Source organism: Mauremys mutica, chromosome 5, assembly GCF_020497125.1.
Source record: "Mauremys mutica isolate MM-2020 ecotype Southern chromosome 5, ASM2049712v1, whole genome shotgun sequence".
NCBI classification, from domain to species: Eukaryota; Metazoa; Chordata; order Testudines; family Geoemydidae; genus Mauremys; species Mauremys mutica.
In genome coordinates this window covers 143,353,782-143,376,118 of record NC_059076.1, presented here as the reverse complement: position 1 = coordinate 143,376,118, position 22,337 = coordinate 143,353,782, and the positions used below count along the sequence as shown (strand labels likewise).

Sequence of the window (22,337 nt, the reverse complement as noted above, 5' to 3'; positions counted from 1 at the left end):
GGAGCTCCCCGAGCTCAGCTCTGGGGCACATCTGAGGCCCAGACAGCTTCGGGACCAGAACACTGGGCCCCACTGGTTAAAGGTTGGCCTGGAAGAGGAGCCCCTCTCCCCTCACTCCCCAGAGAGGTCAGCAGGCTCCCCCCCGAGATCTCAAGCCCTGGTACCTGGCCATAATAGAGTCAGATTTATTTTTTGTGGCTGAGAAGAAACCCCCTTTGCCCAGTTTAACAACAGCCCAAGTGGAGGCGGCCGGGCCAGGCTGATGCGGAGTCCAGTACCCCGTGGGCAGCCCAGTTTCAGCTCTCCAACCCCGTGTGGCTCGCCGGAGGCAGGTCGAGTGTGATGCGGGGATACACAGGCACTTACTGCCCCACCGTGGGCAGCTGAGCACTGCCTGCCTGGGCTGGCACACGCCACGAAGGCCCCGCTGCATCTCAAGCGTGCTGATTCGGAGGCTTTGGGATCCCACTGCAGTGCTGTGAATCATGCAAAACGGCCATGCTGAGGTCACGCTCCCAATGGCCCGAGCCCTGCGCACGCCACAGGCAGGAGGGTGAGGGGCGCCTCAGTGGCTCCCATCACCCCGCGGCGTCCCATATTTCTCCGTGTATCTCCTGTGGGGCAGGAAGAGTCCATTAGTCAGGCAGCAGAGGAGTGCGGGGAGGGAGTGGATCGCTCCCAGGATGGCAGCTGGAGTAGCCTCCTATTCACATCAGGAACTGGATGCCAGGACTCCTGGGTTCTATTCAGATGGCATCAGACTGGGGGGAGCTGCCTCCCCAGCAACAGCCCAGAGGACCTGGGTTCAGAAACCACCAGACTGGGCCTGGGGGAATAACCCAGTCCCAGCACCATGTAACAGAGGGAGGGGGCGGTGCCTCCACGGCGGAGGGTGACCCTCCACGCTCGCACCCGCTACGCTCTGCTCTGGGCCCCCTGAAGGTTGGAAGGGACCAGTGGCTCATCGGCTCTGACCTTCTGTAGAGCACAGGCCCCCATTACCCCGCCCTCAGCCCCATCACTTGCATCTGACTAAAGCGCAGGGACCAGGCACTTACCCTGCAGCACCCTGGTTCCTCGAGATGTGGCCACGACCCTCCTGCCGCCCCCTCGCAATCCAAAGCCCAGATGGCTGAGGACTGCGAGAGCAGCAACAGGTCACGAGGAACCACTCCCTGGGGGGTAACAGCTCTCTGCTTTTTGGCTCTGTGTCAGCGTGGATCCCTCTGCGAGTGGCTGGCAAGCAGCACCCTCTCTGCATGATGAGGGTGAGCCAGCTCTGCTCTCCTGAACTTGGCATGTGGCCGGCTGCCTTAGCAAGCACACAACATTTAACCCAGCTGCCTTGCAGAGTGCAGCAGTCCGGAAGCAGGCAGGTGCTGCTGCTCGATCCCTGGTGGAGTGCGCCCGGCCATCTGGAGGGATAGCCTCCCTAAGTGGCTGAAAGCAGGTAGCTCTGCATGGTGTGTTCCACTTGGAGATGCTCTGTGATATGGCCACAAAGAGGAAGCCTGAAAGGCCTGGGCTGTTGGGTAACAGCACAGCTCTGGCAATGTGCAAAGCATGCAGACGACGGGTAGGTAACGGACTGGGTCAGGTGGAATTCTGAGACCACCATAGGGTGGAACCTGGGCAGTTTCAGCACCACCATGTCCCTATGGAAGGACGTGGAAGGACTTGGCGCTTGCTGACCTTCCAAGCTGAGGCGATAGCCAGACCATCTTGGTAGTCAGGTGGCGGATGGTTAATTCCTAGGCAAAATGTTACAGGTTATTGTGATGTCTTAGGAACTTTCACATACCTTTTTTTTTTTTTCTTTTAAAACAACTGAGCTTATAATTAAGGTAAATTTTTAGGCCCCATAATCACAACCGGTCCCACGCGAGTCAGGTCTCTAACTGGAAGACAAGCATGAAGGAGGCCCCTGGAGGAATTCTGATGCTGTAGGGTGGGAGAAGTCAGAATACGACTGTACCACGGTGTGACGTGCAGATATTGCAGCAAGGTGAGAGGTAAAGCAGAATATAGCACAAGATCTTTGGCACAAGAGCATCTGCTGGGTCAACATGACAGGGAGTTACCGATTTGGAGAATTTTTTCCATTTCGAGGAATAACTTTCCTGGTGCAAGTTTTCTTGTTTTGCATAAAAATATCCTGGCAGCAACTGCACCCTGCAAGTTCAGTAGGGCTCGGCCAGCCAGCATCCAGGGCCTCTCAGTGCATCTCCGATCTTGGTTCTGAGCTATTATACTGATACACGCTGGGAGAAATACTGGGGGAGGGGAGGACGCCGCCCCAGGACATTTGTAACAGGTGAGAGCCAAAACTCTCTTGGCCAGTGTGACGTTATGAGTGTGATATAATATCTCATTGAAAGATGACAGGGCCAGAAAGAGTTAATTAACTCACCTCACCAACTGACCTGACCCATGGGTGAATCTTAAGGACTGGTTAGGAAAATCTGTAAATGAACAGAGCTTTGAAATGCAAGTCTGCATTGTTAGAGGTAGAAGGGTAGATGTTTGCTCAGGTCTTGTGATGTAAGCAAACAAGTCTTGTCTATTGCTAGAGTTTTAATTCAAAGATCAGAAAAGGAATATTAACATTTATGATGATACTTAAGTGAAATAGTATTATTGTCTGTGTGTCTCTTTGAAGGTTGTGGTAACCTGTATCTGAACTGTTTAATGGGTAAATTACTCTGTGCTAATTGCCAGGATGTTTGGGAGAATTAAGCCTATTGTTTTCTCAAGCCCAAACGCTGCTGGAAATGTATAAGAACCCTGGGACATGATCCTGCTTCATCTCAGATCTGCTTTGGGTTTCAAGAGGGGGAAACCTTAAGCCACAAGGATTGAGATCCCCAGTCACCGACTGGAGTCACCCTGAATATGGAAATTGGACTATAGCCTCTGGACTGTTTCTAAAAGGACTTTTGGCAACTACAAGCTCACCTCTGCTGTGCATCTGAACCTCAAGAATTAAATTCAAGTCTGTCTGTATATTAATCTTTTAACCAACATTCTCTCTTTTCTTTTTTAATAAATTTTAGCTTGTGACTATAGCGTGTATTTTGGGTAAGATCTAAGTTATAATTGGACCTGGGTATGTGGCTGATCCTTTGGGATTGGAGGAACCTTTTCTTTTATCTGATGAAGTAAGATTTTCAGAAATCATCATCCTATCTGACAGGTATGTCTGGACGGAGGCCTGAGGCTGGGCACTTTAAGGGAACTGCGTTGTTTGGACTTCTGAGTAACCAGTGAGGTACTATAGAAGCTATTTTGTGCTGGCTTGGTAAATCTAAGTATTGGAATAACCACCAGCTTCTGGGGTTTGTTTGCCCCGTTTGGTTTGCAGTTCACCTTGATTGAGTGACCTCAGCTGGCTCCCACGGGCAGCACCATCACAGCCAGTAAGGGGCTAATGGGATGATTATAGCCATGTCCTGTCTATCTTGTGTCAGAGGAGAAAGGCATCCAGCAGGGAATCTGGGCTCAGGCCTCCCCGGAGCAGAAGTTCAGACCCTTGGTGTTGTGCTCTGTGGCCAAGAAGTGTATCGTGGGAATCTAGGATGGACTTCTGCAGGGACCGCTCATGGCTGGCCTCCTGGTCTGCTCAGGAAGTCAGCCAGGCTGTTGCCGACCCCTGGAAGGAGGACAGCCAGTGGGGTCGGCCATGTGGATGGTACTATTCCAGGTCAGTGCCGACCCCTGGAAGGGGGACAGCCAGTAGGGTCGGCCATGTGGATGGTACTATTCCAGGTCAGTGCCGACCCCTGGAAGGGGGACAGCCAGTAGGGTCGGCCACGTGGATGGTACTATTCCTAGAGCTTGATGGCTTCCGGGACGATCGAGCGCTGCCCAGATGTGCTGTCAGGATTTGCACGGTGGAGTTTGGCAGAACGGGCAGGAACGCTATATAGGCCCTCGGCTCCAGGGCAGTCATGGGTAGGTTCAGGTCACTGTGAGACCACGTGCCTTGCATCTGCGTGTCCCTGACGCATCCATGATAAGAGTTGTCAGGGAGTGGCCAGAGAACGCCAGCCCTTTTCTCACGCTCCCCAGGTGAGCTCTCCCAGGATCTGAGGGACTGTGACCAACTCGTTCATGATGTCTGCATGGGGACTACATGGACCTCAGCCACTGCTGTGACGGCCATAGGTGGAGTCTGGCAAGTGGCATCACGTATGTGCATGTCGGCATGTGGCCTGAGAGTCCCAGACACACATGCATTGTCGGTCTTGCCTGTAGATCATTTACCTCTGACTGAAGAAACTGGAATCCATCCTCCAGCAGGTAGGCCCTGGCTGATCTGGAATCAGTCGGAGCTCCTGTGAACTCTATTGTCTGCAACAGTGTGAGATATTTCTTTAATTCACAAGGAGTCCTAGGTGCAAGAACAGGGAAGGGTTGTATTGTAAGGCTGTTCCAGTCTCCTGCTGGGATCTGTCTGTGATCTGCCAGTTGTCCAGGCCTGGACAGAAATGGATTCCCAGTCTTCTTACATGTGCTGTGTTTACAGCAAGACCTTTGGTGCACACTAAGCACCGGAGAGTCTGAAGGGCAGAACCCTGCACTGATAACGGTCGGGCCCCACTGTGAATCTGAGGTGCTTCCTGTGGGCTGGGAACACACCCTGCAAATCAAGTGCTATGAACCAGTCTTGAGCTTGGGGAGAGGTGACAATGGAGGCAGGTGTTACCCATCCTGACCCCAAGACAGTGAATGGGTTCGGTCAGCGTCCTCAGGTCTAGGATTGGAAGGCGACCTCCTTTCTCCTTTGGAGTGAGGAAATACCAGGAGTAGAAGCATCTTCCCCCAATCTCTGTTGGGACCTTTGCCATGGCTTCTAGGTGTAGCAACAAGGCTTCTTCCACTTGTAGCAGGCTCTCATGGAAGAGCGATGGGTGGCCCCAGGCAAAGTTTTGTAACATCCATTTGTCTGATGTGATGGCAGACGATGCCAGGTGGAATGGGGCTAGGTGGCTTCTGAAGGTTGTGTTTTCTAGACTGGGTCCAGCGCAGCTCTCGACTGTCTTGTCGATCCATTGGCGTGTGACGGAGCGGGTGTGCTGCCGAGGGAAAGGAAGGCTGGTGCCCATGTCGTCTCTTGGGAGCTTCTTGGCATGACATTCCGACTGTATGGGGTGGCAGGACAGTGAGTGCTGCTGAGCCTGGGGATGCAATGACCTGTTGAATGGAGGGGTGCAAGCCCCCAGAGAGTGCAAGGTGGCTTTTGAGTCCTTCAGTGAGTGCAGAGGGCTGGCCCCCTTCTCGCTCAGCAGCCTGGAGCCTTCACAGGGTACATCCTCATTCACAGCCTGGAGCCACGGTGCACTGTCTGTGGTCACCGTGGTGCCCAACGACCTGGCCATGGTCAGAAGCATTGCCACCAGCTGCTTTACATCCTTGAGTTCTGCTCTGCTGTCCCATGTCAGGAAGTTGTACTTGGCCAGCAGGGCCTGACAGTTAGCCACGCGCAGCTGCAGCGAAGCTGGAGTATGAATTCTTCCCAAGCAGGTCGAGACATCTGGGGTCCTTGTGCTTTAGCTCAACCTCAACGTCTCTTGCCTAGCAAATACGACAAAGGAGGCTCCGTCAGCTGAGTGTACAAGAACTCAAATCCCACGGAGGCTGGTACCTGGGACTGCGTGTCAACTCACTTCACCATTAGCTTCCCTGTGGCCACAGCCTGTTAGCTGGGTCCAGCAGTCCCCCGTGTTGGCTGGGAGGGTGATCCTGTTGGACCAGAAGCCAAGAGGGGGTCAAACAGCTTGTGAGATTTCTCCAACATGCCGAGGGTCTCAGCAACACTCACAAGCTCCCGGAACAATTGAAAGTCATCCAGTGCCGGCACCAGTGCTGAAGACACTGGTGATAACGGGAGAGATCTTCAGTGTCACGTTGCTCTGCCCCGGAGCTGGCTGTTCCTCGTATTCATGTGTCAATGGCCTGCTTGGGGTTGGGGGGAGGAGATCTTCCTTTTCCTCGATGGTGGAGACTGGCTTCTCCATGCTGGCCATGGTGGGCTGCAGCATACCACAGGGCCAAACCAACATGTCACAGGAGTACAATCGACTCTCTGGGTGGCTCAGGTGCTTCTCCAGAGCCAGGCTCCATGCTGGCAGGGCTCCATCTCCCCAGCCCTTGATCTCGCATGGGGCTTGGAGGTTTTGCAGTCTGTTCTTCATTTCTGCCTCGCTGCTCAGAGCAGCCCCTCTTGGTCCCTGACTTTGGCCCCAGAGGTGCTGGTGCCAGCTTCAACATGGATGCTGAGGCTGGCTTCAATGCCAGTGTTTTGACGGATCGTTCCTCAGTGCTGGGTTCTCAGTGCTCACCTGCGACACTGCCTGAGCCTGCCCAAGACGGTGCTGCTGCTGGAGCTTGTTTCCAGGGGCTCTGACAAGACCTTCATGGACTGTTCCAGAAGGTGGAGTTTCAACCTTGCGTCTCACACCTCCCAGTCTGGCAGAGAAGGCCAAGCACAGTGAATATGCAATTCCCCCAGGTAAGAGAGAGACCCACAGCATCCATGCTTCAGGGGAATGAGCCCAGTGCAGGATGGACCGGGCTGGAAGCCCACAGGGCAGAGTCCACTATAAGGAGCCTGTATGGGCAGGTCTGACCACTGGAAATCAGTCCCGATGGTGGGATCAGTTCATGGCTGACAAACAGTCCATCAGAAGCGATTCTGAGGACTTTGGAATTTTTGATAAAGTTTAGCCTGAGCTGAGAACTCCTGGCTGCATTTCAGTGCCATGGACGGTCACGGCTGCCCCACCTTTCATGCATCGTATGGAAGAGCGAGGCAGCAGAGGGCTCATGCCAGCAGAGGCAGACGCCGCTATTCCGAAAAGCCTCCGGTCTGGTGTGCATGAGGAGCATGCTCACCCACAGCGGGATCCACGCTGACACACACTGGAGAACTAGCATGGGCTAAAAGGTATGTGCCAGAAAAGCAGACCCAGACGTACCCCAAGGTTTGGCTCCCACAGGAGTCCTCTTCAGAAACTAGGGCTCTTTGGCCTGCCTATGTGGAATCCCCAGTCAGGGACCCCTCCCCGCTTCCCCCACAAGCCTGGCTTTGTAAGCCCAGTACTCCCAGGGCACAGAAGGGAGAGGTTCATGTCAGCCCAGGTCACACTGCACTCTAGCTCTACAAGCAAAACAACGTGGTCGTTAGCTCTGGGTGCTCTGACGAGAGTGCTGGGATACATGCTCTAGAAGAACTGGAGAAGCCCCGTTCTATCAATGAGTCAAATTCTCCACAGGGAAAGCCTCTCCTCTCAGCTCTATCTGCACCTGCTTTCCCTCATCCCTGAGAGATGGAGAATCCACTATTGCCCCTGGGAGTCTGTTCCAACGGTTAATCACCCTCATGGGCCTTAGTTCTAATTGGAATAGGTCTGGCTTTGACCTCCAGTGTGGGTCTTATTCTGCCTCTCTCTGCTAGATTAAAGAGCCTTTAGTCCCCAGGATTTTCTCTCAGTGAAATCAAGTCACCTCTCAGTCTCCTTTGCACTCAGCTAAACAGAATGAGCTTGTAAGTCTCTGGCTGCCAGGCATTTTCTCCACCCGCCAACCGTTTCCCTGGCTCCTTTGTGTATCCTCTCCAGTTTTCCAACACCCTTGTTTAAAATGCTGCCCCAGAGCTGGGGTGGCATTTCAGCACCGGCTGCACCAGTGCCGCGTAGACAGGAGAATCCTCACTCTACTCCTACGCATACTCATGGCTCCTCAGGTTTGTACTCCCCAGGACCTCATCAGCCCGTTTTGCCACACGCCAGGTGCTAATTTTCTAATGAGAATGTGACGCAGGCACATCACAGGTGCACAGTTACCTTTATCAATCACACTCACAACACCAAAGGATTAAATCCGGCTTGACAAGCCCCATTTGCCATAAAGCCACATGGACTGGCATTAATTATATGCCTACCCTTTAATTTACTGATTGAATACAGCAGGGAGCGGACAGCCCTATGTCCAGCCCAGGGAGACGGCCCTATGGGTGCTGACAAACTGGTGATAGCTGCCCCAGAACCACGGAGAGGGTCACACGCTGGAAAAAGTTTTCCTGCCTGCTTTGCGCACAGCTCGGTGCCCCTAGCCACCACCCTGTGCTGGGAGGCAGGGTTCTGCTGGGCATCAGCACCCTTGCCTGGGGCTGGGCGGAGCAGATACCGACCCAGGAATGCCGACCACCCTTGCTGTGACCATGGCAGAGGCAGGGGTCCTGAGACGCAGAAGGGACTCACCTCCTGGCGTAGGCATACAGCACATGTTTCCGCTCCTGCAGGGACAAATGCCTCTCCACAGGGGACTTCGCAAAGAGCTTCACAGAGGGCTGGGGGAAGAGAGCATTCAGGGAGCAGCCACACTGCATGGCCAGGCAAGCTGCCAAGTAGCCCAGCACCCGCCCCTCCCCACCCACCTTATCGTGACCTCAGCGCCCACGCCTCTCATGGAGAGCATCAGTACTAGAGGCTGCAGAAGTCTCCAGTCCCATTAGCATCACAGGCCGGAGCTCGGATGGCCACAGCTGAACCAACCCATGGTGCCCAGCTCCCCACACTGCCAGGCCATGAGCTGGGTCTCGCGAGGGAGAGGTAGCCCATCATCCCCGTCCCTGGCCCTGACTTGTCTCCTTCCTTGGCAGTCCCAGCTCTCTCAAACCCAGCTCTCGGGGGCAGGCCCCAGCGCAGCCCTGAGTGCCTGTGGGCCAGCGGGTTCGGCCTCCCCAGGTCCCCCTTCGATGTCCCACCAGCAGGCACCTTGGAGGAGGATGAAGCTGCAGGGCACTGAGAGCTGGAGGCCGCTGGAGTCTGGGACGTCGACGGAGCAAGCAAGCCAGGTTCCGGATCCTTGTCCTCAGGGAGGAGGGGCACGTGGCCCTCCAGGAGGTTGGCGATGGTAGTGTCCACGCAGTTGGTCTGGGCTGTGGGGACACAGGGGCTTGGTTAGAAGGGGAGCTGCTGCTGAAGCTAAGGGACCTGTGCAGGGGTTCTCCATGTCCCAACAAACCCCATAGCACAGCAGTCCCCAGGCCTCCATGCCGGGTGTTGTGGAGCTCTGTGACAGAAGGAGATGAAGGACAGCAGCCAGCCTCTGCCCCACAGGGTCTGCACGAAGGTCCCAGGTATGCGCTTACCCAGGTCTCTCCTGATGGTTCCCAGAGACACATGTGGGAGCACTTCCTTGACCCGCTGGGCCATCTCCGTGATCCGCACGTCCTCGGGAGCAAGAGGCCCGACACCAGCCAGGCTGGGAGATGCCCTTGGCCTGACAACCAAGGACTGGCTTGAGGCTGCAGGAGTAAGAACAGAGGGCATGAACGGGCAGCCCAGGGGAGAGGGCAGGGCCCCAGGCTACGCTGGCCAGGGGAGCGATGACCCGCTGGCATCTCTAGCTTCTACAGGCTCTATAAGGGGACCCCCCACTTCACCAGGTCTGCCCTTATCCCAGTCTGGAGCAGGCAGGCTGGGGTAACGCCCTTCCCCAGGGAGGAGGCTGGCACTGGAGGAGCATGTCCTTTTCCCTCCCGCAAGTGTGAAGCTTTGACAGCAGACCAGGGCAGCCACCAAGGCAGAAAGCAGGCAGTGGGTGGGGCTCTGCCAGAGCCCGGGCAGGTGCTCTGCAGCAGGGAAGGCAGACACACACCTGGGGCAAAGAGGTGAGGCGGGGTGTGTCTCAGCCTCTTCATATGCTCGGCTTTATCCGCAGCAGTGAGTCGCGTAGAAACCACACCCAGCTCCACGGCCAAGAGCTACAGAAAACACACAGGAGAGAGTCATCAGAATCATGCCCAGGGCAACAACATCCAGGGATTGGTGCGCACGTGGGGCAGCACCGCAAATGCATGGGTGCACACAGGTGTAAGGTCTGAGGCCTTTTTCTGCTGCCACATTAGGACAGGAGCAAAGAAGCAGAAAGTCACATGCTCCCATTCCATCTAAATTACATTAAAACAATGAATTTTGGGGCAGTTAAGAAGGTGGCATTCCTGTCCTAATAGCACCAGATAAAGAAACAGATCTTAAGATGTTTAAAGAAAATGTTGTTTGATGCATTCTGCCTGGCAAGGAATCACTTATCAACAGTTGCGTAATCGTGAAATCCCTACTTTATTGTTATGCCTTTATGGTCCCCACTTCTCTACTGTTTCTCTCTCGTGTCTATCTGGTTCTTTGTTTCTATCTGTCTCGTGATTAATTTTGCAAGATTTAAATCAACTAAGGTGGTGGTGTATGATTGGTTAAACAATTGTTTCGCAATATGTTAGGACTGGTCAAAGAATTATTTTGTAGTACTTTAGTTTAAAATGATTGGTTAAGGCAGAGGTGGGCAACCTACGGCCCGCAGGCCACATGTGGCCCGGCCCCATAGCTCCTGGCTGGGACACTAGCCCCCGGCCCCTCCCCTGCTGTTCCCCCTCCCCCGCAGCCGCAGCGCAGCTGCAGAGCTGCAGCCTGACCCGGTGCTCTGTGCTGCGCGGTAGCATGGCTGGCTCCCGCCACAGCCCCCAGTGCCCCAGGCAGTGTGGTTACGGAGCGGGGGGCGGGGGGTTGGAGAGAGGGCAGTGGAGTTCGGGATGGTGGTCAGGGGGTGAGGGTGTGGATAGGGGTCGGGGTGGTCAGAGGGCAGGGAACACGGTGTGTGTGAATGGGTGCAGGGGTCCTGGGGGGCAGTCAGGAAGGAGGGGGGTTGGATGGGGCAGCAGGGGGCAGTCAGAGAGAAGGGGTGGTTGAATGGTGCAGGGGTCCCAGGGGGTGGGGGTGGGAGCATTCAGGAATGAGAGGAGGGGTTGGGTGGGGTTCCGGGGGCAGGGGGGGTTGGATGGGGCAGGGGTCCTGAGGAGGGGGCATCAGGGGGCAATAAGCAGGGCGGGATAGGGGCAGGGGCCAGGCCACACCTGGCTGTTTGGGGGGGCACAGCCTCCCCTAACCAGTCCTCCATACAATTTCCGAAACCTGATGTGGCCCTCAGGCCAAAAAGTTTGCCCGCCCCTAGGTTAAGGTGTAGCTAACCAGGACTCAAGTTTAACTAACTGGGGTCCAAACAGAAATTCTTTGGAACCTAATTCAGATACAGCCCAAGAACAGAGCTGCCAGACCTCAACATCCTGCCAACTATCTTGTGCAGAAGCTGGAGTCCCTGGACCAGTGGTTCTCAATCTTTCCACACTACTGTATCCCTTTCAGGAGTCGGATTTGTCTTCCGTACCTCCAAGGTTCACCTCACTTAAAAACTACTTGCTTACAAAATCAGACATTAAAATAAGAAAGTGTCACAGCCCACTGACAGGTTTCATAGTGGCAGACGAGTTAGTCTGTATCAGCAAAAAGAATGAGGCATACCTGTGGCACCTTAGAGACTAACACATTTATTTGGGCATAAGCTTTCGTGGGCTAAAACCCAGTACGCCTCGTTCTTTTCACAGCACACTATTACTGAGAAATTGCTGACTCATTTTTTCTGTATGAAATGTTAGTTTGTATTGCCTTCGCCAGTGCTTTTATGGAAGCCTGTTGTAAAACTAGGCAAATATCTAGATGAGTTGATGTACCCCTAGAAGACCTGTGTACCCGCAAGGAAACAAGTACCCCTGGTTGAGAACCACTGCCCTGGACAACCTGATCCTGACTGGCCACCAGGAAAAATGTGCATGCCTTATTGGGAGAGGTGAGCATTGTATGCTTAGCACGTGTATTCTCTTTTGGTAACTGTTAATAAATAGAGTTTAAGGATATTACTATATTACTGTGGAAGGAGCTTTTTGCTGGTAAAAGGCCCTGCAAACCTGCAGAAGAGTACGCCCTGAGCCCTAGGAACTGGGAAAGGGTGTGGGTGCCTACATTAACTAGGTTATGCCTTGAGCCCACAGAAGGCTAAAGGTAGGGTGTCCTAGAGTGCACGAGTAACAGGGAGATTGCCACAAATACTGGCACTTTGTTGGCTATTCGTGCCAGACAGCACCACTCTGCATTTGACAGATTATTAGAAATCCTTGCTACCTCCCTAATACTGTCACGTGCCAGCTCTCCCCGCTGTGGTAAATTCCATTTCTATACCCTCATTCCCATTAGCCAGCCTGCCCATGTCCACTGAAGTTAGCTCCCCCTTGAGCTGTGGAGGGGCAAATAAATAGCAGGCCATGAAAGATATGGTAAATTCGGGGGTAACAAATACGGACCCAAGGATACCTCCTCCATCCAGACACACACCCTGGCCCCTCCCTGAAGATGTTCTCTGTCCCCAACACAGACACTGCTCACACCCACTGATCCAGTCCCAAGCCTCCTCTAGGATGCCCTGCAACTGCAGCAGCCCCAGCTCTCCCTCCCCCAGGCCCCTCCTACCTCCTGAACTCGGAGGGCAAACTCCTCATTCGGCTCATCAGCTTGTCTGAAGACAGGCGGCATCCACCTGATGGGAGACAACAGCACTGGGCTGACTGCTCCTGGCGTGGCTGAGAGCCTGGGCGCCAGGGCCCTTCGCTGAGTCCACCGGGAAACCGAGCTCCCCATGCCCAGCAGCAGGGCCAAGCCCCAGGCGTAGCAACGCGAACGAGCAGTGTGGCAGAGGAGGGAGGTGGATTGGGAAGGGGGGGTTGCCAGGGGAGGAATTGAGCCCATTTGATTTAGACTCGTTAACTGCCAGGAAAAGGGGTGTCAGCGGCCTGTTAATGTGGTTCCCAGACCCAATCTGGGAGGAGCTGCTGCCCCAGTGAGGGCAGCGAGAACACAGAGGCACCAGGGTCAGACCCAAGGTGTGGGCAGGAAACCTGCAATGTGCAACACAGCCTGGGGGAAAAGGACACAGCCTGCCCCGGGCTCCCTGCTGGGAGGGACGCCACGTGGACCCTTTCCCCGGCCCAGCGAAGGGAAGGAGAGCATCCCCACAGATCCAGCTCTCCCTCTCTTTGGCCTGCACTGCCACAATGAGGAAGAAGGGGACAGAGGGGAAGAGCCCAGCAGGCGGCCCTGTTCAGGGACTGTGCCCTCAAGATGCTGCATTTTGGCAAGAGCAGGGGAGATTTTGCTCACTGGTACCCCTAACTGAGCTGTATGCTGTAAGATGGACATGCTGAGCCGCTGTGCCAGCCGAGGGGGGATGGAGACCAGCTAAGCCCTGGGTTTCACAGGGAGAAGGGCCCAGCCTGAATTGCTCAAATGAGCGAAGAAGGGGAGTGTCAGGAGAAGCCTCCCAGCAGGGAGAGGGATTGACTTGAGGGAAAGGCTGAGCCAGCTGCAGGGAACCACCGAAGCACAGAGGAGGCAGGAGCTGACAAGGGAAAGAGAGCAGAGAAATGTGGGGAAAAGGACCCGGGGAGACCAAGGCACCCCTCACCGGTACTAGATCCCCCTCCCCCTAACAGGGGACGAACCCCTCTCAGGAACCAGGGGCCCAGAAAGAGGCTCCTCCCACACCAGGAACCTGGAGAGGAGAAAAGCAGGGACTCGGCACCCAGCTGGACAGCCTGGGACCAGGAACGAGACACAGCAGGGGCTCTCGGCAGGACTGAGTAAGGTAAACACAGCAGGGCCCTGCCCCACCCCCTTCCTCAAAGGACTGCGAGAGATAGTACCTTACTTGATAAACTGTGAAGGGAACAAAGAAGGTCCAGAGCAGCTCTGTGATCCAGGAGGAGTCGGCCACACTCTGGGGAAGAGAGCACAGTGAGACTCCGGCTGGGGACAGAGCCACACACAGCCAGCGAGACACTTACAGCACGGACATGCCCAAAGGAAGGGAAAGAGCACAGCAAAGACCTGCCCTGAGGCAAATCCAGGCAGGCTGCTTTCTCACCAGGCAGAACTAAGAGGGACTGAGATGATTGGGGATGTGGATTATGACAAGGAGACATGCACAGGACTAGCACCAACCGATTACATAGCTCCAGGGCTTGCCTCACTCCTACCATCAGAGCAGACAGGTGTGTCCCCCCCTCCCCACTTGTAACTGACAGAACCTGCTCGCGGATGAAAGACTGGTAATGGCTTCAGGCCTATGGACCATGAACAATTTTCTGGACTCACAGGAAGGCCCTACTCTCTTGGCCAGAATCATAGTAAGGAAGCATGTTGGACTCAGCGACCTTGCTTGGATCTGTTTTGGGCACTAGGACGCCTATTACACAGACAATTCATAGCTAAGGAACACCCGGACCAGACAAAACTTGAAGATTTTCCAGACCCATCAAGACCTTGTGAGAGAAATAGGTTGTATGGGAATTCAGACTTTAAACTTATTTTTATTTCTTAAATGGATTTCACTGAGAGATTTTAAAGTTACTTCTCTATCAAGATGAAACTTTCAAAGTGTTTGATTTACGACGTAATTCCTACATATCTAGATTATTAAATTGTTGACTGAGAGAGTAATAACAAAATTTGACCAAAAGATGTCCAACTTATTTTTAATGTTGCTAATGGACGAATGCTGAGTGGCTGGTTGTTACCAGGACTCTTCAGAGACTTCATCGGATTTTTTGGTCAAATTTTCCATACACTGGCGACAATGTCATCTCAAGACTTTTTCACTCCGGTAAGACCATGTCATCTTCCTCACCAAGTGGTCCCATGTTGTCTTTTTGATATTTTGGAGAGTCAGATTTACAGTCTCTGTGGTACGCAAATCATCAAATATTGTGACTTATGTCACATCAATCAAGAGGCCACATTAGCCAGAGACAAGCCTCTCCCCACACTCAAAGGAGACCCCACTGGCAAGAAGCGATGTGCCAGCAGCATCTGTCTGGCTCAGGGACTGCTGCTCCATTACCTTGAGAATTTCATTTTTCTCTTTGGTTTGTATTAAATGGGAGGTGTCCCAACCTTTACATTCCCCAATGTTAAGCTGTCAAGGGTGTCTGAGAAATGGTCCTCAGTTTTAAAGTCTCAGACACCCATCAAAGTGTGTCCTACATTCTGTGTTTAGAAGCTCTAAAAAAAATTACTGCCAGGTGTGACTTTTGGATCATAAGACTGGTCAAACTTCCGCTCATCACAGAGTTTTGCTGGAATTTGTTATAAGCTCTCTGTTGGAGGGTGGGGTAGGAGGAGTTTAGGACCACAACACAAGAACTGAAAGCCAAGGAAGTAGCTTTGTATCTGGCTCTGAAACTGTAGTTTAAACATTCGATAATTTGGTTTCTGTATTAAAACATTTAACACTCCCAAATTATACATTTGATTAACTGGTAAAATTCCTTAGTTGGGGTTTATGAACAAATGGACAGCTTCCTCCTCAGGCTTTATAAAGGCGGATTATTTGTTGTATTAATCTGGCGATGTAATTGCAATCCTGTATTGAAAGTACCTAGTTGATTTGATAGTTATATTGTTGTTTAATCTGTACTTTAGTTTAGCAGCATTAACAGAAGCTTAGCTGATATTTTCTGGATTTTGTTCAATAGTTTTAATAACATTTATGAAACTGATACAGAGTCACATTTCTTTCAATCAGCACTGTAGGTCCAGACCTTTTGAGGACTGCATGGATAACGGCTGGTCAATTTTAGTTCAAAGGCGCTCCCCTCAATTAGCCTTTGGTTCTCACAGCCTGGCATTGTGCGGCTAGAACTCCTGGAACTTTCCTTGGTTATCCTGACAGCCAGTGACAACCCCTGGATGAAAGAGACTTATGTGGGGTGGGGGGCTTTTGTCCATTACTTCTTAGAGTCTGTCCCTTTGCTTTCCTTATTTCCTGCTCTAAGTTGTGGGCCTAATGGGTGTCAGGGCAGCCAAGCTGCTCTGACAACACACTTTCCAGATGCGGTCCCTGCCTGCTTAGTAGGCCTCATCTGACCCTGCTGCTGAGAGAGGGAACCTGCACTTGTGAGAGTGACCCAGGCCCCAGCTTTCAGCCTGAGCAAATATTCATGGATAAGGGTGCCCTTGCTTGCCCAAGAGGGGGTGCTAGCTCTGGCTCCATGTGACAGCTGTATAACCACCCATCCACCTCTGCCCATTACAGAGCAACTCCTCCTTTTCCCTCAGCCCACCACTTTATCGCTGCCTCTATCTGTTAAATCAGTTTCCCTCTCCTCACGCCCCAAGTCACAGCTTTAAGGGAGCTGAAAACATTATGCTTGCAACCCAGTCAACGGTGTCACTGTCAACATATTAACACTGGCCTCCGAGAGGAGAACTGGGCTGTGCTTCATGTGCAAGCCTAGGCCTCAGCAGCCCTGAACTCAGCCCCGTGTGCCTGGGGGAAGGGTTATGTAATCCCTCAGGGGATAATCGCGCTTCCTGATCTCATGGGGTATTGTGAGAATAAGTGTGTTAAAATTGGTGGGGTGCTGAGATACTAGTGACGGGACCCAGAGAGGAGCCTTGCCTAGGCAGGTTGATAGATCACAAACGTACCAATATTGCCACTGGAACTTAAGAGGTGTGTGAAAGGCAGAGTCGATGTCAGTGAAATTCCCTGGGAGGAAGCAGAACGCCTGCCTCACATGGCCACCGAGAAGTCTGAGACGGAAGGAAAGAACCCCAAAGCACAGGAGTAGGCCACAGGGCACAAAGTAACGGCAATAGTAACCCTCTAGCCACGACCCCCCTAAGCTATACACACCCACTATGGGCTAGGGGCTCTTTTCCCCACACCTCTAGACTCACCACAGCAATTAAGGGCCTCTGAACTTGCAGAGCCACGGGCTGAATCATGTCCAGGATTGAGAATGGCCAGGAGCTGAAAAGGAAACATCCCAGCGATTAACAAGAGCCACAGAGACGGGCTAAGGGAGTCCTGTCCCCAGGAACATCCCCCACCACCACTACCTGAAGCGAAGAAGGCCAACTCGGCCATTAGTGGCTGCCTCCTCTGGGAACAGCAGCAGAGGTGGATTCCCCCCATGGGACGAATACACCTTCAGGGAATCCACCAGCTCTGCCCGGCTCCCCACCGCCCCCAGCTCCATGAATCCCCGCGACCAGCAGATGAAACCCGGTGTGCCATTCAGCGCAGGCTGCAAGAGAAGAGCAAGGGCAAATTAGTGACCCCCTCCCAGTCTCCCTGCTAAGACTCCAACCTGCTGGTCGATTTGGGTCCTGACTGCCTGAGAGCCCTTCCCTCCCCAGACACTGCAGCAGCATCAGCAGCCGGGTGTCCTCCGAATGGCCCCTAGCTGTGAATGGGAGGAGAGGGGCCTTGGGTACAAGATTTATTATCCCTCCTCACACCAAGTGTGTTGCCCTTCAGGACTGCGCAAAGTACAAGTCCTCTCAGGGGAGAGTGCTTATTAGGGCTATCAATTAATTGCAGTTAACGCACGTGATTAACTAAAAAAATAAATAATTGCAATTAAAAAATTCATCATGATTAATCACACTATTAAACAATAGAATACCAATTGAAATGTATTAAATATTTTGGATGTTTTTCTACATTTTCATATATATTCTATTCTGTGTTGTAATTGAAATCAAAGTGTATATTATTTTTTATTATAAATATTAGTAGTGTAAAAATGATAAACAGAAATACAGCGCTACCTCGATATAATGCCACCTGATATAACACAAATTTGGCTATAACGCGGTAAAGCAGTGCTCCGGGGGGGGGGGGGGGGGTTTGCTCACTCCGGTGGATCAAAGCAAGTTCAATATAACGCAGTGAGATTTTTTGGGTCCCAAGGACAGCGTTATATCGAGGCAGAGGTGTAGTATTTTTCAATTCACCTCATACTGTAGTGCAATCTCTTTGTCATGAAAGTGAAACTTACAAATGTAGATTTTCTTCTTGTTACATAACTGCATTCAAAAACAAAACAGTGTAAAACTTCAGAGCCTACAAGTCCACTCAGTCCCACTTCTTGTTCAGCCAATTGCTCGAGGGGGGAGCGGGAGCGCGTGGGCCGGTGGGGGGGGGGAAGTGGGAGCTGCTGGGGGGATGGGGAGGCCGCTGGGGGGGGCAGGGGTTATATATGGCCTGCACTTGCTCCCCACCCCGGCCATGGGGGCCCAGCCCCCGGCTAAGCAGAGCTGGGGTGGGAGCGGGACAGGGCTCATAGGAGCTTGGGGGGCCTGTTGGGTCTCACCCCTCCCCTGGGGAATCAGGGCAGGTCGTCCCTTCAGCCTGGTGCCCCGCCCCCTGGGAATGCCCCAGGCCCGGTGCCCTTGTGCCGCCCGTGGGCAGCGAGGTGATGGGAGCGTCTGCGCGTGTCCCCAGGGGACCAGGACGAGTCCAGCGGGCACGGCTCCCACAAGAAGAAGCACAAGAAGAGGCATCACCATCACCAATGTCACCAGAAAGTGAGAACAGGTATTTGCATGGCACTTTTGTAGCTGGCATTGCAAGGTACTTATGTGCCAGATATGTTAAAAATGTAGTATGCCCCTTCATGCTCTGGCCACCATTCCAGAGGATAAGCTTCCATGCTGATGACACTTGTTAAAAAATGTGTTAATTAAATTTGTGACTGAAGTCCTGGGGGAAGAATTGTATGCCCCCTGCTCTGTTTTTTACCCACATTTTGCCATATATTTCACGTTATAGCAGTCTCAGATGATGACCCAGCATGTTGTTAATTTTAAGAACACTTTCACTGCAGATTTCACAAAACACAAATGTGAGATTTCTAAAGATAGCTACAACTTAACGTTGTAGTTATGTCCCTGAAAAATGCAACTGTAAGTGAAATGATGTTAAGCAAATCCAATTTCCCCATAAAATTTAATGTAAATGGGGGAGGGGGGGGAGGATAAGGTTCCAGGGAAAATTTTTTTTGCCATACAAAAGGCATTATGTACATTTTAAACAAGCAATTTAATACAGGTACTGTACTAGAGTTGAGAGGTGCCCCCGGCTCACCCCACACAGGCACAGCCCACTGGCACTGGAGATGAGGCAGGCAAGGAGGCTGAAGGTGCTGTAGGCTGGGAGAAGCACGTTGCGCAGCAGCGGCAGCTTCCCCTACTCTGCAAGCACCAGGGGTGGGGGCTCAACCCTTAGCCCACCCACTCCTCCCCTTCTCCCATCTTTGACCTGCCTCTTCTCCCCCCCACCTCCTCCCCCTTTACTTCCCACGCTGTGTCTTCGCTCCTCCCCCCTCCCTTCTAAATGCCGCAAGCCAGCTGATTGCCCTGGGCAGGAGGCAGGGGAAGGGGGGGGGGAGTCTGCACGCTGAGTCCTCGTTCCTCCCCCCTCCCTTGGGCAATCAGCTGGCTTGCAGCGTTTAGGGGGCAGGAGGGAGGGGGGAGAAGCGAGAACTTGGCGCGCAGGCTCCCCCTCCCTCCCCCCCGCCTCCTGCCCAGGGTAATCAGCTGGCTTGTGGCATGGGGGGTGGGGAGAGCCTGCACACCAAGTCCTCGTTCCTCCCCCCTCCTTTCTGTCCCCAAACCGTGGCAAGCCAGCTGACTGCCGCGGGCAGGAGGCGGGGGAGGAGGGGCAAGGCACTGATCCGCAGGGTCTGCCGGCAGGCAGGACGCGTTGTGGGGAGCGTAGGGAGGCTGCCAGCTGTGGAGAAAGCAGGAAGCCAAACAACACAAGAGTGGAGCATTGCACAACTTTAAATGAGCATGTTCCCTAACTGATTAGCAACATAACAACAAAACAACGTTAACCAGGACGATTTAAAGTGAGGAGTTACTGTACAGCACTTGACCCAAGGTTTAAGAATCTGAAGTGCCTTCCAAAATCTGAGAGGGACGAGGTGTGGAGCATGCTTTCAGAAGTCTTAAAAGAGCAACACTCCAATGCGGAAACTACAGACCCCAAACCACCAAAAAAGGAAATCAACCTTCTGGTGGTGGCATCTGACTCAGACAATGAAAATGAACATGTGTCGGTCCCACTGCTTTGGATTGTTATAGAGCAGAACCAGTCATCGGTATGGACGCATGTCCTCTGGAATGGTGGTTGAAGCATGAAGGGACATATGAATCTTTAGTGCATCTGGCACGTAAATATCTTGCAATGCCAGCTACAACAGTGCCGTGCGAACGCCTGTTCTCACTTTCAGGTGACACTGTAAACAAGAGGCGGGCAGCATTATCTCATGCAAATGTAAACAAACTTGTTTGAGCAACTGGCTGAACAAGAAGTAGGACTGAGTGGAGTTGCAGGCTCTAAAATTTTAGATTGTTTTATTTCTGAATGCAGTTTTTTTTGTTTTACATAATTCTGCATTTGTAAGTTTAACTTTCATGATAAAGAGATTGCACTACAGTACTTCTATTAGGTGATTTGAAAAAATACATTTTTTTTTACAGTGCAAATAATTGTAATAAAAAATAAATATAAAGTGAGCACTGTACACTTTGTATTCTGTGTTATAATTTAAATCAATATATTTGAAAATATAGAAAACATCCAAAAATATGTAAATAAAAGGTATTCTATTAACAGTGTTATTCTTCGTGATTAATTTTTATAACTGCTTGACAGTGCTGGTGTTTATTATTTCTATTGTCAGCAGTGTTATTTGGCTAGACCCTCATCACACAGCATCGCTCAGTGCTTCCTGGGCAGGTGCAGGCGGCCCTCTGCACCCACAGGAAACAGCCAGCACCCAGGGAAAGCCGCAAACCCAGCTGTGCTTCCGCTCATGTCTATTTAAAGAGCCAGGAAGGGGAGGCAGAGGCTACATGCTTGCTTGGGCGGCCCGGTTCTGTGCTCCTCCTTTACTTGAACCAACCACAACCCAACAGCATAACATACAAGCCGAAAGAGAAGCTCAAGCCTTGTTCAATTATTCATTAATAAAGATAGACCCAGGAGCCAGTCCCCAATCCCTGAACAGGTCACTAAGTGCTTCTCCTAGGGGAAAGGCTGAAGGGCGCAGCCCCAGACCCCTGCATGACTCACGGTATTGCACGAGGTCAGTAGGTTGATGACACTGTGGTCGAAGGGCGTCACGTGGTTGGCAATATAAACCCTGACATTGGCATCCCGGAGATGGGGGTCACTTTGCCGCACAAACAGACCCAGCACCGAACACATCACACGCACGATAAACCTAACAACAGGAACAGAGACCCCCCCAACCCCATTGTGACCAGAATTGGTTTAGATGACCAGTGAATAAAGACGAGACTAGCAAGGGCTATACAGACACTGCAGGATTAGGACTGAGGGGCACTAGAGGTGTGTCGGGGGGATGGGGGACAGGGTGAATGGGAGTAAGCTCAGGGCTGGGATAGCAGGGGCACCAACTAGCAGAACTGTGTGGGGAGAGCTCAGTACTGGAATCATGGGGAGTGGCTGCGGGTGCACTTGCTGCAGTCTGTTACTTGGGCAAAAGAAACCTGTCGTCAGGCTGCATGTATCATGGGGTTCAGGCCCTAGAGTCACCAGCAAAGGAGCCTCCTTGCTCGGGACTGGGGATGAAGGGCCTGGTAAGCACAAAAGACACCAGGACAGAGCAACCACAATGCCGACCTGCACACCACACCTAACAGCAAGCCCCAGTGGGCCAGGGAGAGGCAGCTCCAACTCCATGGAGAACTGGGGGGCTCCACAGGACCGCCTTGCAGACAGGTCAGAGATGGCTATTTGCTGGATTTTTGGGGTGGGAGACTGACAAGAGCCCCAACTCTCCCCGGGCAGCCCCGCACCCACCCTAACCTTCGGAGCAAGCTGTCAGGCAGGGCGCAGCTGACCAGGAAGACGTGGATGCCGATGAAGAGGCGCAGGAGAAGCAGACAGAGCCCCACAGGGGCGTAGAGCAGCAGAGCCAGCAGCAGGAAGCCATCGCTGGGAAACCTGACAGGGAAAGAGGGCTCGGGTCAGGGTCCGACACCAGCCCCTAGCAACAGCCCCAGGCCGCCCCCCCACACCAGCGAGACACCCCCCAGCCCCCGCCAGGCAGGCCAGCCCCCCCCTCCGAGAGCGAGACCCCCCCAGGCCCTCCCACGGCCAGGCCAGCCCCTCCGCCCAAGCGAGACACCCCTCGACCCCCCCGCTGGCCTGGCCAGCCCAGCCCCTCCCCCGAAGCGAGGCACCCCTCAGGCCCTCCCCCGGCCAGGCCAGGCCAGCCCCCCCTCTGAGAGCGAGACCCCCCCCGCCAGGCCAGGCCCCCCCGCCCCCCAAGCGAGACACCCCCCAACCACCCCGCCGGCCAGGCCAGCCCCCCCGCCACCCCCCGGGCCCTCCCCCGGCCAGGCCAGGCCAGGCCAGCCCCCCCCGGGCTCTCACCGGTGCGCGTCGAAGAGCCGCTCAGGACCCGAGGCCGGAGGCTCCATCCCAGTCCCGAGCCGCCGCCTCAGCGAGGCCCAGGACCTGCCGCCATCTTACCCACGGCGGCCCCTCTCCGCGCGGGGCCTTCTGGGAAAGGGAACCCGCGTCCGGCCTGAACCGCGCTCCCGGCCTGCCCCGCGCGGGACTCC

General features: G+C 53.4%; 1 protein-coding gene across 2 annotated transcripts; it reads right to left on the bottom strand.

The window, feature by feature from the left end:
• Window positions 1-161: 161 nt before the first annotated feature.
• AUP1 (AUP1 lipid droplet regulating VLDL assembly factor) lies at window positions 162-22,304 on the bottom strand. 2 transcript variants are annotated; one of them, XM_045018246.1, is made up of 12 exons: window positions 22,147-22,304; window positions 21,571-21,714; window positions 20,818-20,968; window positions 16,791-16,978; window positions 16,629-16,701; window positions 13,592-13,665; window positions 12,363-12,429; window positions 9,664-9,769; window positions 9,155-9,310; window positions 8,778-8,941; window positions 8,262-8,350; window positions 162-614 (listed from the first exon to the last, which is right to left on the bottom strand). In XM_045018246.1, exons 1-12 carry the CDS (start codon window positions 22,191-22,193, stop codon window positions 566-568), a joined length of 1,308 nt encoding a protein of 435 aa, XP_044874181.1. In that variant the 5' UTR covers window positions 22,194-22,304; the 3' UTR covers window positions 162-565. The 2 variants fall into 2 exon arrangements, with proteins under 2 accessions (XP_044874181.1, XP_044874182.1); XM_045018247.1 differs by having other exon boundaries at window positions 21,577-21,714.
• Window positions 22,305-22,337: the final 33 nt, after the last annotated feature.